Genomic DNA, 17,880 nt, shown 5'->3' with positions numbered 1-17,880 from the left:
CTATTGGTAATGGAGCAGAACACAAATACAATACGCGCAAATCAAACCATAAAACAGTTGCGGACACAATAAACACACCACTGATCAACATTTACTTTACCCTTTTAGGTGCATTTGACTGTGGAATAGACATAAATACAAAATGGGAAAATTAGAAAGATTTTCCTTGCCATGCCTTCAAAGGGCTAAGCAGCAGTTTTATAACATCATGTTTTATAACATCACACACGGCAGTGATTGTAAACAGCTATCACCTATAAGGAAAAAAAGAAAATCATGTACCTTTGGTATAAAGTATTTACATTGATTGGATACAGTGTCATACTTGTGCACAGTCATGCAAAAAAAAGAAAAACTGAAGTTTGAGGCATGGGCTTTACCTTTACTTGCACAAGCACTTTTTTAATGTGAAGTTTACTTTCAATCAAATATATTATTATAATTACTATCAAACTGACAGCTTGTATTTAGCACTGCACAAAACCTAATAGCTACCAGTAAATGTTTCAGTGCAAAGTAAGGGACATGTTTGGGAATATTTGAAAAGGATGAAACAGCACCGCGCAGAAGTAACCGACGGGTTGCAAAGCTTTTTCCCAAAGGAAAACAACAAGCCGTCACAATTTGATCCTACCATTGATCTTCGGATGAAAGTCAGCCTGCATTTGGCCTTATTTTCAGCAAACTCAAGGGTGTTGATGTCCTTCAGTCGCACTTTGTACTTTGTCATCTGTTCACAAATGATGAGTTCGACACACCTATGGAGGAACCAAAAGACACCTCAGCAGGACTACAAAAACTTCCTGACGACAAGAATCGTACACTAGTCCTGTATTTTTAATTGACGACAGATCGAGGTTACTTACGCTGTGGTCTTACTGATGTCCTGAACACTCTGAAGTGGATCAATCGTGTCTGGACAGCGCAGGATACAGGGAGCAAAAACTATGGCCAAGGCATTAGCTGACATACGGTTTGTCTCCTCTTGTAACGCAATCCTGGAAGAATGAATACACGTGTCTGAATACACTTTAAAACATTCAAAATCCATGTTCATTTACCTGACAAGATGAAATATGAGCCTTTCAAGCGTGTTCAGGTGCGTCCTGCTTAGTTGGTCAACAACTGAATACACCCCTCTTATCATTTCTTTTCGATCCTGCAAACCTGAGAAAGGACAACCATTTGTATTTTGACGCACACACAGAATGTGCTGTGCAAAACAGCCTGCTGACTTACCCATCGTACGTATAAATGCCTCATATAGCTCAAATGTCATCAGAGGACTCGGCAGGTCTCGTAGCCACTGCTTGAAGACACTAGCAATAACGTGGATGTTGTAGTCATCCAGATTCATGCTCTCCACATCTGTGGCAATTTGGAAACGGCACAGAAAGGCAAAACAAAGCACCCATCTTATTATTATCTTTTATTTCAATTTTCCAATCAATTTTTTTCCAATCAATTTTCCAATCCAATTTTCAGCAACTGTAACTAGTTGAGAAATGTTACCTGTGTCAAGTCCCTGCTTCAGTTCTCTAATTTTATTGGTGGAGCCTGATTTTCGATAGATTCCCTCAGTGTAGAGGCCGTGCATCTCGATGTAGTTGATAAGCTTCTCCACCACAAGGGGAACCGTTCGCTCATCATTTGTCAGGCGTAACACCTCAACACCAAATTGTCTCGGGGACAGCTCGGGGTCAAACTGTCCAAAGAGACACATTCAGTGTTCCAACAATCACGCTTACTTAAACGTGCAGACAATAGACCATAGAAAATCTGGCACACCGCTAGCTAATCATGCCATCAAACATTACTGGCTTGAAGATCTCAATCACAGTACTCTAATAATAATGCATAAACTGCATCATTGGACTCGTGTATGGCTGACTTACCTTCTTACTGCATTTAGTGGTTGTCTTTTGGCAGCATTTTCTGTGGCAGGCATACCGGCACACTGGGTAAACACAGGCAGAAAAATCAAACACACTATTCCCATTAGTGGCAGAATGGTCCCTCCTCATCTTCCAGCAAGTCCAGTCAAAGACACAAAATGATTGAGCAGGCAACGGCTGAGCGGCATTGGCATGCATGAGGAGGTATATACTGAGTGAAGAAAGGACAACTTGTGTGAAATGTTTGGAGTCACTGACCCCATGAGACCATTTGAAGACAATCCGATTAGCCCACAGAAGGGCGAGAATAGTAGCTACACTAATAAACACAAACGTATTATGGAAGATAGCTACTCAAATGTTATTTTAGGTCGTAAGTAATCCACTTTGTGGTTTTAGCACATAATCTATTATGTCAAAACCCTGTTAGCGATTCCAAGAGTTTTAGGGCAAAAGTGGGCTTGCTTGGTTTTGCTGAAATGACAAAGTTCTTCAGCAAGATCAAATGTTTAGTCCATTTTTATTTTGAAAAAAAAAATCACGTCAGTATTTTGAGCAATAATTCATTTAAAAAGCCATTCTTTAGTGTGCAAGCTTACTCACGTTTGCAAACACAGGCACGATCCATCATCCAGATGAGTGATGAGCAGTATTCACAGTATGTGGGGATGCTATATTGCGTGGACTTGAAGATATGGCCATGATGCTCCTCCACCTGTATTTGGGAGTAGAACACACTCTTTTCAACAAGGTTGAACGCCACTGTGCTGTTCATGATATTGACGTTTTGGACAAGGGTTGCGGAAACCACCCCTCAATGAATTAATCGTTTGACCTGAGTCTACAGTGTTCGACATTCCAATACATTTTGAACAATAGTACGCTTCCAACAGTCAACAGTAAGAGCCGAGAGCCATACTGGCATGAGCTACAATAATGTTTTTATAGGGAGACCCTGATGGCTTTTCAAATAATAAATTATACGGATGAATTGACAAAAATCTTGTTCTTGTAAGAATTAATGCAAGGTGTCGTCACAAATACGCTGAGAAACACAGTACATTAAATACATTCTAATATTATTGCCGCTCGTCGTCCATAGCCAATATAAGGCGCATGTCAAATACTGGTATTTATACAATGACAGACAGTTAAGCTATTATCGGGTAAATTTATATCCTATGTTTACCATCATAGTTGCAGTTTGCAATGGTGTAGAGTACCATAAAATTTTACACACGTTGAAAGTATCATGCTGAGATATTTCTGACCCTTTTATACAAATGAGGTAAACCAAATATTGGTGGCAGCTCTCATTATGAGCTTTCCACCTCGGCAAACTGCAATCCCAATAATGAACATACAGTACTGCGAAAGTCAGTGGATGACAGTTTTACATTTGCAAAGGCAATTTTTTTTATAGAGCATGTATACAAGATTTCATTCTCGTGCACCTGTGGTGGTGAAGTTGTGAACGCTTTGTTAACAAAATATGGTATGAATTAGGTGTATTAGAAGATAACGATAAGCACCCTTCCTTTTAATTTTTAGATAAATATGATATCATGATGATGCCAGGGTAAAAACCTACAATGTCTGCATCTTTCTTCCTTTGCTTTTTGCGTTCAGGTTTAGGTTGCTGTAAAACAAACACAGAAATCACAGACATTAGACTTTTTTTTCTCTCACAACTAATCCACTCCACTTAAAATCCTCACAATTACCCTGCAAAGCTAAAATGTATGAGTTCACAATAACAATGAGTATGCTTTGAATGTGTGTGATGGCGTTACCTTAGGCTGTGTGCTGTCGAGAGGTTTATACTCTGTCATGAATTCATCCAGGAAAACTTTAAAAGTGTTAACCCAAACTTTGACAGGTGATTCTCTCCAGTCTCTCTGCTCCTGTCGCATGGTCTTTTCCAGGATTTGCTCAAACAGAGCGTACAGATCTTTGTAGCGGATGCTCTTACCATCGTCCAGCTGATGTCAAAGGGGCACAGAATTGATCAAGTTGCCATTCTGAATTTTATGGTGTGAACTGTTTGTGATTCCTGTAAGGTTCCTTACCGCCAAGGCTGTGGAATAAGAGTTGAAGATATTCAACCTGAATTCCTTCAATGCTTTTTTGAATACAACGTCCACCATGGTGTCCTTCTTGCTGTCTTCCGTGTCCAAGTCGTTGATCTAAGCAAAACATCACGGGTAAACTACATTTAGCGTATAACTAATGCTCACAGTGGCTTTAATTTGGGGCAGCTGTCTTATCCCGGAGAATCTCAGGAGAGTTGTGAGGAGTGTTCCATAATAACACAAAGCACATAAATATGTGGAAAATTGACTGGCAACAGGGCCAAATTCCATTTGGACAATCAAATATCCAAATAACGCAGTATGTGACCATCATTTCAAGAATCAACGTATGTGTGGCCTTACCTTCTTCATGAGAAAGTCATTCATGCTTCTGTAGTCGTGGGTGCAGGTGAGGATCTGCAGGCTATCGCTGGGCCACTGAATAGGTTCCGCGCCCACACTGCTGATCTTTACACTGCGCCGTCGCTTCACCTTGGGAGAAGGTTCCTTGTTCTCTTTGAAGCCACGATCCCATGTTAGGTCAGGACTGTAGCGCGGCGATAGGTTTTCTGCTCCTGATAAATGGGACATTGTGATAGCGCCGTTTGGCGAGGTTGCATTTTGTCCACAATCAAATCCATTTTTGAATGCATTTGATTGTAAAATGAAACTAAGCATTAAAGACCTTCTCTCAGGAATGGCCCAGTGTCTCCGGCGTCTCCTTCCAGGGAATCAGTCCGACAAATTATCTTCTCTCTGGAGATCTTCTTATCACTCTGCTTGGTCTTGCCCCAGAAACGCATCTTTCCACGAACTCTGCAAAAAAATTCCAGAACAAACACTTGCTGATAAATGATGCTGGTGAACCATGCATAGAATTGGCGTTTCAAGTTTACAACATGTCATATAAAATTTCAAAGATCAGGAAAACAACAAACCTTCCGTCTGGCGAGTTCTTGGGCAAAGACTCCCCTTTTCCCAGATCTCCTGACGACATAACTTTGTGGAGATCCTTTTTCCCCTCTGAGCCTGCAGGCTGAAATTAGAATGCGTGAGAAAATCTTCCACTATTGGACCAAACTTGAGAAGAAATCGTCCTGAGACTTTGGTCTATATCACGGACTACCAAGAGATGTCAGCATTGCAGCATAGTCACACATCCTTCCCGGTCAGGTATCAAGCCTATGCATCAGCCACAAACACAACATAACTATGACTGACTCCTCTTAGAAATCCGAAAGTTAATTTTGGCACTACATTTTTATTTTATTTTACTTGGACAATGTTGAGACAGCTAAAATTGAAACCAGACTACTCAGACATGCACATTTTGCACAAAACATTACAGACATAAAAAAAACTCCATAAACACCTGTGAGAGAAATAAAGGCAAAGTTATGTTAGTAAACCCACAAAAAAAATTTAGTAGTCGGCCTGGGAAAACACATTTGAGAAATCGCCCTGCTTCCATCTCTTGCAAATTTAAGATTTACAGTCGGTAAATATCTCTGGAAGTGAAGTTTAGGGACCCCGTGATTCATAATTCCAAACTCGTTTCTTCTTCTCGAGGACAGGTTGTGTTTCAATACAAACTGTTTTGGGGCATTTAAAAAAGTGTCTTCCTCTGAGTCATTTGAATAAAACAGATGTGGAAGGTCAGGATAAAGAAGTGAGGTCTCTACGCTGTGGGGGTTAGGAGAAAAGAAGCAGAAGTAAAGAACAGAGCCAAGGCCAGCGATGGCATCAGTGGGGCCTGTTACCATGTCGGAGTCGCTAAAACAGGAGCCTCCTCGGCCATCCTCCGTGGAGCTCTGCTTGGAGAAGGGGACGGGGGATTGTTGAGGGCTGGTGGCATCATAGTCATCTTCATCTGAATCGCCCCCCACAGAAAGGATGGGGGCGCGGGTGAGGAAGTCGGAGCGAGTCCGTGACATTCGGGCTTTCTTTTTGTGCCCGACTTTTCCCACCTGGAGTTCACCAGAAGTGATAAGAGCATGTTGAAATGGCAAGATGATCGAACCACGTTGCTGTCATACCCTTGTTCTTCTAGTTACGTTTCACCACTTTGGTGGGACACAGAAAAAAAAAACAACAACAACAAAAACACAACTGTGATTCTGCTTACATCACGAGTTTTTGCTCCTTTAGGCAGTCGTGAAGCATATGTCGGCCCTTCTGTAGGTGCAGCTTGAGACGTAGCCTTGGTGAGGTTAACACTTTCGAATCTGAAGTGAAATAATTCAAGAAAAAAGGCACGATGCTAATTTAGCCAACAAGTTTATTTGGATAAAGAAAGATTCAACAAAATGAAATCAAACAAACTTTGACTTCTCTCGGTCCCGAGGGAGCCCGAAAGACAACTCGTCAATAACAATCTAAGTCAGTTTGGCTTGGAAAAACAAGACTTAAATCCTATTTGCATAAAGTAAATTTGCCATTAAATAGTCAAACTTAAGTAATTTTTTTAGTGTATTTTCTGAGTCACTTAGAGATGTGCTGTAAATCACCGCAAATGTATCACTTGAATCCAAAAATAAATTGAGGCACTGAGTCATGTCCTGCACATGCACAACACGAAACCAATCAAAGATAATCGTGTTGGATAAAATCTATTTTTACTATGATGAAATGTTGAGTTTTGATTTAGGGCCTGAACAACCAATTCGACTTATATCAACTGTCTCACAGGGGGTGTGCATCTTGAACATTTGGCAAGTTATGTGCTACAAAGTCTATATTTACTACAATATGCTGGTCGCATTTTGAATGAAAAAAAATATTTAACATTAACTCATTCACTGCCATTCCTGAATTTATTTGGGAATTAGAGATCATGATGTGGAGCGCCATTCAGGAATTTGTTCGGGTTTTGTTTTTTTCTGGGGGGGGGGGGGGGGGGGGGGTGCAAATCAAGCTGCGGTCAGACCTCTGGCAATGTTTTTCCCTCCCACAAGGGGCAGCATTCACCTTTTGTATAGCCGCCCCCATTTCAAGCTAAGATAACTCCAGACCCATATAACTTAGGAACAAAGTCTTTTTTTATGAAAGAAGAGTCTAAGGATTCTTACACTGCATTGAATGTTTATGCAGTCCTAAAAATCAAAATTCTGTGGGTCCTGCAATTTAAGTGAAAATGACAAGAACCCTGTCACTGGAGTGACACATATTTGCACATTGTCTGGCAGTGAATGAGTTAAAAAAAGATTTAATGACATTTTTCTGGGACACTTCGAGACTCAGACATGTATATCTGCCCCAAAGAATTGAAATACGGAGATATGTTGTTGGGTGGAGCACTTTAGTCCCACACTGTCATCACCCACATATTGCTGGGAAATGGCGAATAATGCCATTGATCTTTTTTCCTACCCAATGATTTTGTGACTGTAACATTGATTAAAACTTTCAGCATTGACCTAAAGTAGATTATCTTGATACTTACTGAGCAAATATTACTTTGTCCTTGGGAGAGAAGAAGATGTTTCCAGGCTTAGCTGTCACACTAACTGCGGAGGCATGACTACGCTGCACTTTCTTGGTGACCGCGGGCACTCTGGTTGTTCCATCTTTGGACTGCAAGGTGAGTTTGGGTGCCCAGCCCTCCACAGCAGACTTGCCCTCCTTATGCCTCTCTATAGGAGCAGAGTCCGGTGGAGGACGTAAGTGGGGTAGAGGAGCACCACTGGGGACACCCTCCCCTTGAGGAGTGTGTACCAAAGGGTCAGAAGATTCCGACTGGCCTCTACTGTGAGGAACTATCCTCGTTGTTCCCTCAAGGAGCAGAGATCTGGGTCTAGGTGGTTTGCTAGAGGCGGCAGTTTCACCAAAATCGCGCTCACTCTGCCGGCTCTGTTGTATCTTCCGCAGAGCCTCCCCTCTCTGTTTCTCAAACAAGTCTCTCTCGTGCTGAAAAAAGAAAAGGCGCTGGCGCTCTAACGCTTCTTTCTGTTGCCTTATCTGCTCCATCATTTCCTTCTCGTTCTGTTGTTTCTGATTACGCTGCCTCGCCTGCTTTTCCTCGTTCAACTGCACCAGCTTCTCCATGACAACCGCGTCAACCTGCGGGAAGCCAGTGGAAGCCGGGCAGGGTGCACAAGGTGCCGAACTTGCATCGTGACCTCGCATCTTCTGAGACTCCGCGTCATAGACCTCAACACAGGGATGGGCCAGCTCGCTCAGCTCTTCACTGAGTGGGATTTCTTTCTGCATACTGATGACCACCACCACCGGCCTACGTATTGACTCCCGCCTTTCAGTGGAAGGTTGAGCGGTGGGAGCTGTCGAGACGACAATATTTGCATTTTGTTCAGGTGCCGAAGTTGGATGACTCGCAATGACTTTGCTGCTTTTATTAGCAGGGACGTAAAATGTCGGGAGGTAGTTCTCGAGTTTGGACGGATGTGTGGAGTAGCCGGCAGGCTCCGTTCTTCGCTGAAAATGGCTTCCAGCATGAGAAGCTGGCAACCTGTTGGGTTGCTCTGTCTTTGGGTTTATGGAGAATGCCTCCAAACTTGGTTCTGACAATTCTCCGAGCGAGCCAATTGGCGAGCAGAGGTCCTCGCTGTCGGTCACCTCCTCTGTTGCTTTGGGAGCATCCTCAATACTCAAGAGTTCAAAGCTGCCTTTTGAGCTCAGGCTGTCAGGTGTGCCTTGTGGCGAACACAGAGGGGGTGTGTCGGAGGGCACAAGTTCAACAGACCAGCGCCTTTCCTCAGAAGTGGGCGAGCTTTCGCCACAGGTCGTGCGGACCTTGAGAAGCTCCAGACTGAATTTGGCTTGCTCCAACTCTCGCATCCGCCGACTCTCTCTCTTGGCCCGGGTGGCTTTCTGGCTCATCTCTTCGGCTGCTCTGAGTTTGTCTCGCAGCGGCACTGTGGCTGGAGTGACTGAGTCTGAGTGCCATGTGGGTAAGATGGCATTTTCTCCTCTAATGCTTCCGTCTTTGAACTCTCCATCGGTGTTGCCAAGGATTTTGCCTGTCCTGTCGTGATACTCATGGGAGTTGTCCTCCCAAGCGTTGAGTTGCAAACCCATGACTCCCTCAAGGATCTCCTCTTCTGGTGAAAAGCTCACCCGTATGTTTTGGAGATGATCGTTCCTCGCCCTTAGCTTCTGTTCGGTGAGTTCTCTGAACCTGTTGAGTGAAAGGACATGAAAACGGGGGTTTCTTTGTTTTAAATTAGACTTTTACAATATAAGATGTTTGAACATCATTTTAAATCCTATTCAATGTACAGATAACAATAACTAACTTCACTACGCTATAAGAAATATCACACCTTAAACACACATTTTAACTCATTCACTGCCATTCCCAAATTTATTCGAGAATTGAAAATCATGCTGTGGAGCGCCATTCCCGAATTGGTTACGGATTTGTTTTTTCTTGTGTGAGGTGCCGATAATGCGCTGGTCAGACCTCTGACAATGTTTTTCCCTCCAACGAGGGGGCAGTATTTGCCTTTTGTACAGCCATCCCCATTTCAAGCTCAGATAACTCCAGACCCACATAACTTGGGAATTAACTCTTATTTTCTGATGAAAGAAGACAGCCTAAGGTTTCTTATGCTTGTTGAATGTTAATGTAGTCCTACAATTTAATATTCCATTCTGTCACTCAATATTCCATTCTATCAGTTCACCAAAATCAACTCCATCACTTCTCAGTGCTCCCTTGTGTCTTCTGGTGTGCCCTAAGGCCCTTTCCTAGGACCCCTCCTCTTTATTACCTACCTTCTTCCCCTTGACAATATTTTTCGCAAATTTGGTTGACACTTTCATTGCTTTGCAGATGACACCCAGCTCTGTCTACCTCTCCATCAAACCCTCCACCTCTCTTCCACCTTCATCCCTTTCACTGTGCCTCTCAGAAATTAAATCATGGTTTACTAACCACTTCCTCAAACTCAACAGCGAAAAAAAACGGAACTTTTCATCTGTACCACACAAATCCAACAGTGTCTCCCTCACTATTGACAGTTCCACCGTGTCCCCCTCCCTTCAGGTCAAATGTCTCTGTGTCATCCTCGATAGCTCATTAACTTTCCACTCCCATATAAATAACATAACCAGAACCGCTTACTTTCACCTACGCAATACCAATCGTCTCTGTCCGTCTCTCAACCCTCACTCCATTGCTATCCTTGTCCACAGTCTCGTCACCTCCCGCATTGATAATTGCGATTCACTTCTTCTTGGTGTCCCTCACAAACATCTCCACAAACTACAACTAGTCCGGAATTCCGCATCACCAGAACCCTCCTTTCACCACATCACCCCTGTCCTCCAACAGCTCCACTGGCTCCCGGTCAAACTTAGAATTGACTTCAAAATACAGGTACTTCTTTATACATTTAAAGCCATCCATAACCTTGTCCCCCCCATACCGATCTGACCTTCTTCAAATTTCTATTCCCTCTCCCCCCCTTCCCTCAGATCCTCTTGCTCCCTCCACCTCTGCGTGCCCCCTGTCCGTCTCAGCACAATAGGGGACAGGGCTTTCAGCCGCTCTGCCATCAAACTACAAAAATAAATAAAATACAATTATATTTTCACATCGTCTGTGAATGAGTTAAAAAGAGAGAAGAAATTATGGAAATGGCAATAATGTTAGTGAGCACAAGGTCAGCAAGTTTTTTTTTGCCATAAATCCATTGGATAAGTTTTTTAAAATCTTAGCCTATTTCTTTAATACAAGGGATAATTCTTTCTGTAAACTTGCAGGAAAGACAATTTTCACATGAGCAATGCATTTTGTGGAATTGCCTAATTTAAAATTATGTTGAAGTCTAATGAGAACTTTTTAAAAATGAAGATTTCGAGTCTGATGATGTTTTTTGTTTCTTTCAGCAGATCAGTTGATTTTAGAGATGATGTGTGCTCGTATAAGGGTTGGCTCATATTGAAATTATTTTGAAGGTTGAACGTTGACCACGGTGCAGACAGTAAATGTACCCTTTCTAAATGATTATATTATCAGAATCAGAAGAAGAATCAGAATACCTTTATTCGTCCCGCAATGGGGAAATTTGCAATTATAACTATTGCGTTCAACTTGGGCAAATAAGAAATGTTTCAAATGTTAAATCGGTGTTTTACACCTGTTCTATGCCTTACCGTTGCCGAGCAAGGTAGCCTCGGATGAAAGCCTGAAGGTGAACCACAGCAGCATAGAGACGCAAGTAGGCCTCTCTTGCTCGATGACAGCGCCAGGCCGTTTGAATGACAAGAGCTGCCGTACAGCGTCGACACAGCCACAGTCTCCAAGCCCTCTGAAGCACCAGTGCAGCCTCTTTCCACAAATTGAACCTGTGACGCTCCCGGTACCCCCTCCAATGTGTCTGCAGGCACAGTGCTGCCTCTTCATAGGGATTCTGGTGAATTCGCACTTCCTCGGCTTCCATTGGTCGGAACAAGCGCCACCATTTCTATTGTCAAATAAATCCTGATGAATATTACCACTTTTAAAACATAATGCCAGTTGCGTATGAACTCTGTTTTTCATTCAATTTGAGTAGTTAGCACATAATGTAATCCTTGTCAAAAGGGATTTCCAGTGCATCTAAAAAGTAAAATCCACAGGGATGTGCCTGAAAAATAAATGATTGAAACTATGTGCAATGATGCACATTTTTAGGACTCTTTACAGTATGGGATATTAACACGACTACAAGGTGAGGGTGAACAGCTGAAAAAACAAAATCTATTTGGTGTTAATCCAAAGCAAAACATTTATTGTATGCATTGTTTGACAGAAGAGATTGGCCAGAGTGTTAACAGTCAGATTATGTTATTACTAAAATTGCAGTTTGGAAATGAAATCTGAGTGCAAATAAAGCCCATGGCATCATAATCTAAGGAATGTTTTATTGACAATATATTGAAATCCAATTTTATTAATTCCTCAAAGAAAAGGTACAGAAAAAATAAACGGGGGTGGGTGGGCCTATTTCCATATTCATAAGACAGGGGAAAAAGAGCAAATTTTCCCAAATATAACATATAACAATATAACAACAAAAAAAAAGAAAAGAAAACGAATAATGGCAACGTTCAAATTCAAGAAGATCCAGAAGGAAGCATACCTGGATGCAGCCTGCCGCTGCTCTCATTCGCAGAAAGTGTTTCCTCTCCAGTTGGGCTCTAAAGTATCGTTGCAGCACAACAATGAGCCTGAGAACCTCACCGTGGAGTTGGGCCTGCAGCTGCTGACGCTCTGCCTCCCGCAGAAACACCTGAGAGAAGGGAGCACCTCAGAGTTAGCGCAAGGTAATGAGGGCTTAATAAAGGCAGAGGTTGGAGACTCCACCTTAGTGGTGAGCAAAGCGCAGACACAAACATCAGATATCTAACACGTGGCCACAAAAAATGTCAGGTATGAACTTGTAATTATATAGACAGCATCCTGAAGACATGGACCTTCATCCTTGTTGACGACACACACCAAATATGGGCCACTGCCTTCACGACATCGTCGCGCCAACAGTTGTGATTCCACACTATCCCTCCTCCGTGTTCATATAATTAAATGTGCAAAGCATTTTTTATCCATTTTCTTTTTACTAAATCAATGGCAAAATCATACGTACAATGTGTGCAAGTCCGAAAAAGCTGTGCTGTGGCAGCGAGACTGATAAATAGATACCGAGTTTCACGGTCCTTGTAGCGTTCTGTCAACATATTTTGCTTGTAATTGAAGCTTAAAGAACCCTTATGACACAGGTGTCAAAGTTAAGGCCTACCAAATCATTTTATTCAGCCCGTGAAAGCAAATCAAATATTATGATGCTTGCTAAAGTCCGAACCAAAATTTAAAATTGTCATATGTTAACCAAAGTAACAGTAATAATTCTTGACTTCAGATTTGAAAACCAGTCATTCATCAATTTGTTGTGCACTCTGTATGTAATATGTTAAGGGAATAAAATGGCTTCCTAAATTCATAACGGCCCTCGAGAGGAAAGCTCGAATCTGACACTCTTGTCTTATGCACTAAATCCCTGAAGTAACATTGGCATGTCACAAACATATCTAAGAAGCTCCGTATACGAGAGTGATAGAAGAGGAAGGCCTAACGATACCATTGTTTTGCCGACTTGATATCCTTCTGCTTCCAGGTCCAGCTGGTCCAGCCATTGCTGGATGTCCTCTCTGGTGGTGAGGATGCTCTCTGGGAGCAGCACGTTGAAGTGATGGACAAAATCCTGTTTACAGCAGAAAAAAAGAAGAAATAAAATGTTTACTGGTTCACAGATTAGGTTATGTTGTGGTCCAAGTTTTACATGAAAAAAGTTTAGAATTGAAAACAATTCATTTGAGGATTGTTTTCATAAAACACTGGAACAATACAAATCTGTGGCACAGACACAATTAAGTAACAGATATTGAGTGCACCTGATAAAACCCACACTTGAGCAAGGCCCAAAGCTAAATATAAGCTGCAAAGGAAGTAGTAGTTTGAATAGAAAGACTCCGCTGTTCATTTTTGCAGGGCCTCAGACATCACGGTAAAACTATGCTGAAGCCCACGCTTCAAACTGAGGCCCAATTGTGTGGCTCCAATACACATCATCCTGAGCTGTGAGGGGTGGATGGGGAAACCGATGCCATGTTGATACAATTACAACCAGGGGGAGTGTTGTCAAATGGTGAGGACAATGGACAAGCTCTGTCCTAAGGACTCAGATCACATCTGTGAAAATGATATCATGCCGAGGATATTTGTCATTAGTGCCGACCGCAGAGCAAAATCAATCTAGGCGAATGATGAATAGTGATGCTCAAGATATCTATGTAACTTCACCATAAAGCATACTTTCATGAGTCTCGCTCACCTCATCCAAAGAAGTTACGGTAATTATGTACAGTACACTTCCGTCCACAAAATCAGGTCCACCTTCATTACACATCTAATGAAATTCAATATACTCAGTTGAAAATTAAACTGTCATCAGACAAGTGTTTCTTCAAGGCGCTGGGTTGGTGTTTAAATGTTGCTCTTTTGTATACTTTGGTTGCAAGTTGAGTTGATATTTTAAATATTACTGCATTACTATTAGTTCAAATCAGTTTGTCGCCAACCTCTTTCACCAATCAAGGCATGTTTGCCAGGGAAATTGAAATGCAGCCTTTTTGCTTTTGTCTTTGCCAACCCTGCAAACTAGAAGTAAAACAGATCCGAAGTGTCCCACACAAGTCTGTCTGAACCACATCCTGTTAACAGTCACTAAAATAACCCTTTTTCGTGCATCTGTTGCGCTGATTAAAGTTAGGTGGAACTTATGAAGTGTCCAGTAAATGTAGGGTAGTGTACCAAATCAGCAAATAGCACACCATATTTCCAAAATGTGGTTTAGCCCTGCTTCTTACAACCTAAAAATTAGCTTTGAAAACAACCGTGGACCGCAACAAACCTAAAATGATGATGGCACAGTTAAGTGGTTAAACAGTGAGTGAAAAAAGATGTATATTTTGAAATGAACAAAATTCTTCTTGTTGCCTGGATCTGTATTGGGATGATATTCAATCATGACACCTTTTCCTATCCTAACTTTGATTGATGACACTAATAAACAACAGTGATTGTTTAGCTTCTCAGACAACTGACAGCTCAAACGTCACTAACTACACCTTGACAAGATCTAAAATATCTCTAGATGTTGACACAGTGGCTCAAGGGCATATTCTTCCATTCGTGGGAGTTGGAAAAGGCCCATTGCTGCCTATTTTTGACTTTATAGATTCTCCCATCTACTGAGGTGTGTGATTTACACCCCGTCATGAAATGTACACACTGGGAGGAGCGACCTTGAAATGAAAGCAGTCACGTAGAAATCTGTCAGTGTGCATATTCTCACTTGGACTTCAGCATCTTTTCTCTTCCACACTCCAGAAGATGTACCACGGTGTAGCGTCTCTCAAAGGTCAACTGTCATATTGTATAGTGTGAGTCATTTCACAGTTGTTGACGGAGGGATGGCTTGTCACCAGCTGACTTGCCTTGATGAGGTGAACGGTTGGTGGCGTGTCTCACCGACTCCCCAACGGCTGTATGTTAAAATCGACTACTGTATATAACCCATTAATCCATCAATCGTTTATTTATCAACATGGTATTCTGATTAAATTGCTTTTATGGATTGATCAAAACGTGAATGGAACTTTCAGATGCACTAGTTTATTTTACATTTAAAGTATGTCATATCTTCCAATCTCAATTGAATTTCTGTCACAGGAAAACCACATTTTTTGGAAATTAGGGCCACACTCATTCTTCAACCAATCACACCTTTCTTGATGGTTGGGCATGACTTTCCAGGCTATGCATGGTGGGTGTGTCAGCAGCCTGAAGGGGAAAATCGTACGGCCCTTTAATTTTTACATGCAACACGACTTTGACACAAATTTACATAAAAACATCACCCAATGACAAGGGATAAAAGAAATCTACGAGCCGCCAAAATGGTGGACTGACATCATTCTAACACATTTCTATGGCAGAAAGGGAATTGTATTTGAGCGTCATCAGCGAAACATATTTGGGAGGATCAGACTTCACCACTCTAGACTTATGGTAAACTGAGTGTCGAATATCTTTCAAGCTTTGGGGGATTTTGAGCAGTCAGATTGATGGTACATCTGTGTTCTGGCTAGCACATGCTTGTAGATAGGGAAAAAATGTTAATATGATACACAGATGCACCCGTTTACTGGCTAAACTTTGGTCCGTGGAGAGTTTTCTTTCTGGAGAGCAATTGTAAACCACAGATAACCATATATTTTCAACATAAACTAGTCACATTGTTCATCACTTAGCTTGTGGAACAGATCAATCATGTTTCCTGTGGCAGGGGATGGAGGAGTCGGGTTGTCTTTCTGAATATATAATGTACTCTTTTATAAAGACTTGTTGCCACTGTTGGGTTGAATTCAGTTTTGCGCATTTTTTGGCATTGTAAAGTAGTGTGGCTGCCGCTGCTCACGCAGAGAAAAACTTATCCTGTGACTGTAAAGTGACCTTGAGAGTTTTGAAAGGCGCTTATAAATGAAATGTATTATTATTATTAAAATATATCACAAGTCGCACTTCTACTCATAGCACCATGGCTTTCAAAGATTTAACAAGGCTTCAACAAAACACAGCCTGTGCTCTTTGAAATAAAACAGCCACAAACCAAGACGAAAGAACACAAAATGCTTTATGACGTTAATTGGATCGCATCGCGCTCTGAGTTCAATGGCAGGACAGACGTCTATGTTCTCATACTCGTCACAAAAATAAAAAAGAGCATCCAAGCCACCGTCGTGCCATGAAAGCTTGACTCAATTTTACAAGTTGTGGTAAAAGTATCACTCATGGGGTCACACACAGTTGGCACTGCTCTTTCATCAGGCCAAGTGGAGCATGAATTTAGTTTCCCTATTTTTATTCATCTAATTATTTATCACATTAAACAATTGGTGAATTGTTTTATTGCCAAGAGAACAAAGATCTGGTACATTACACTTGATTTATTTGGTGATTGCTTATTTTGTGATGTGCAGTATACATAAATGTGCAATGGTCTTCTTTTTTCCTGGCCACATCTTATCTCCGCCCCCAACCCATTTCCAATGACTTGCAGTCTGTTTTATAAATCTGTATTATATATATGACGTGGCTTTTCCGCTGGTGGGCAAACCATATGATAGAGAGCGTGACGGAAGTGCCACACTTTAAAGTGTATTACTACTTGATAAGAGTTTAAAAGGGTTAAATAACATGTGATGCAGTGGGACTGTGACAATGATGTTACCTTGAAGCTGTACTTGACGTTGTAGCCTGATTGCCGGATGCGCACAGTCTCCAGCATACCCGTGTAGCGCAGCTGCCTCAGCACCAGGTTGTCATTGAACCGCAAAGGCAGCTGCAAAATGGAAAGTGGAAGTTTAAGGAACGGAAACGCGTGGAGAATGACACAAGAGGGAGCAGCAAGGGGCGGATGGTGAAAAGAGAAGAACAGGAAATGATCAACAGCTCTCGAGTACTTCAAGGGATGTGGAGGGAAATGCTTTGGGAAAAAAGAAACAATCAACGTCCAAGTTGGTCTTGCTTTACCTTCTCAGCATTGGAACGGAAGCACTTGACAAAATAAGGCTCAGATTGACCCAGGGTCTCCATTAGCTTATTGAGAGAGGCCTGCAAAATAGGACACATTCACAATACATCAAATGAAACAAACAGACCAAATAAAACCTGTCACGCTTTTCTGCTTCTTTTAGCAGCCAGTTTTGAATCATACTTACCCACCCCCTGATCGCCAAGCTAAACTATTTTTCTTCAAGATAACACTGGTGTAATCATAAACAATGTAAAGACGTGGTTTGTGCCGTGTGTGTGCGCACTCGAGATCGTGTCAGCTGCAAGAGGAATTCAGCCTCTGCCTCCTCTATGGGAGATTAAAGCAATCAGTACAGTACAGGATGTGGGAAATGAAGTCATCCACGCACATGGGCCAGCAGCTCTTATTGCACGGCTACCAGCAACCTTTTCTCACAAAGAAAACAGAAAATCAGCAAATAGCAGTTTGTGCTTGGTTTTCTCAAATGTTCAGTGGAAACTCTTGAAAGTTGGGATCCCTTGACGTCTCCCAAATGCCAATTCAACCAAATCGTTCCATATCAGCAAATTCAATGAAACTTGAGACGATGAACCAGGTCAAGGATTTTTGCTGTTTCTTCAAGATTAACATACATAGAACATATATAACACATTACTTCAAACAGTGTCTGCATGACAACTAATTATTGATGACAATTTGACCCTGGAATCGATTGACAGAAGTTGTCAAATCACCATTCGCAACTTAGTCACGATTCCAGTAAGCATTTGATCATTATCTGATGTACGTAACTTCAAAATGTTGGTTCTGAGA

At 41.8% G+C, this 17,880-nt stretch overlaps 1 protein-coding gene across 8 annotated transcripts in view; it reads right to left on the bottom strand.

The window, feature by feature from the left end:
• myo9aa (myosin IXAa) overlaps nucleotides 1–17,880 on the bottom strand; it is a 108,106-nt gene that overhangs the window by 3,674 nt on the left and 86,552 nt on the right. For 7 of the 8 annotated variants that reach the window (XM_088992094.1, XM_088992096.1, XM_088992097.1 and 4 more), the window contains 21 exons: nucleotides 17,064–17,144; nucleotides 16,762–16,872; nucleotides 13,048–13,170; nucleotides 12,052–12,201; nucleotides 11,084–11,394; nucleotides 7,410–9,101; nucleotides 6,093–6,192; nucleotides 5,728–5,934; nucleotides 4,906–5,003; nucleotides 4,653–4,783; nucleotides 4,331–4,542; nucleotides 3,965–4,081; nucleotides 3,689–3,877; nucleotides 3,487–3,534; nucleotides 2,499–2,610; nucleotides 1,896–1,957; nucleotides 1,513–1,705; nucleotides 1,240–1,368; nucleotides 1,062–1,167; nucleotides 867–998; nucleotides 635–758 (listed from right to left, as the gene is read on the bottom strand). In XM_088992094.1, coding sequence (XP_088848220.1) covers nucleotides 635–758; nucleotides 867–998; nucleotides 1,062–1,167; nucleotides 1,240–1,368; nucleotides 1,513–1,705; nucleotides 1,896–1,957; nucleotides 2,499–2,610; nucleotides 3,487–3,534; nucleotides 3,689–3,877; nucleotides 3,965–4,081; nucleotides 4,331–4,542; nucleotides 4,653–4,783; nucleotides 4,906–5,003; nucleotides 5,728–5,934; nucleotides 6,093–6,192; nucleotides 7,410–9,101; nucleotides 11,084–11,394; nucleotides 12,052–12,201; nucleotides 13,048–13,170; nucleotides 16,762–16,872; nucleotides 17,064–17,144 — 4,428 coding nt within the window. The remainder of the gene's footprint in view (nucleotides 1–634; nucleotides 759–866; nucleotides 999–1,061; nucleotides 1,168–1,239; nucleotides 1,369–1,512; nucleotides 1,706–1,895; nucleotides 1,958–2,498; nucleotides 2,611–3,486; nucleotides 3,535–3,688; nucleotides 3,878–3,964; nucleotides 4,082–4,330; nucleotides 4,543–4,652; nucleotides 4,784–4,905; nucleotides 5,004–5,727; nucleotides 5,935–6,092; nucleotides 6,193–7,409; nucleotides 9,102–11,083; nucleotides 11,395–12,051; nucleotides 12,202–13,047; nucleotides 13,171–16,761; nucleotides 16,873–17,063; nucleotides 17,145–17,880) is intronic. The other variant, XM_088992102.1, reaches the window with a different exon arrangement.

Source organism: Hippocampus bargibanti, linkage group LG03 (genome assembly GCF_051943395.1).
Source record: "Hippocampus bargibanti isolate YZ-2025 linkage group LG03, ASM5194339v1, whole genome shotgun sequence".
Lineage (NCBI taxonomy): Eukaryota > Metazoa > Chordata > Actinopteri > Syngnathiformes > Syngnathidae > Hippocampus > Hippocampus bargibanti.
Note: the sequence above shows the minus strand (reverse complement) of the source record. Positions and strands in the feature narration are given on the sequence as shown.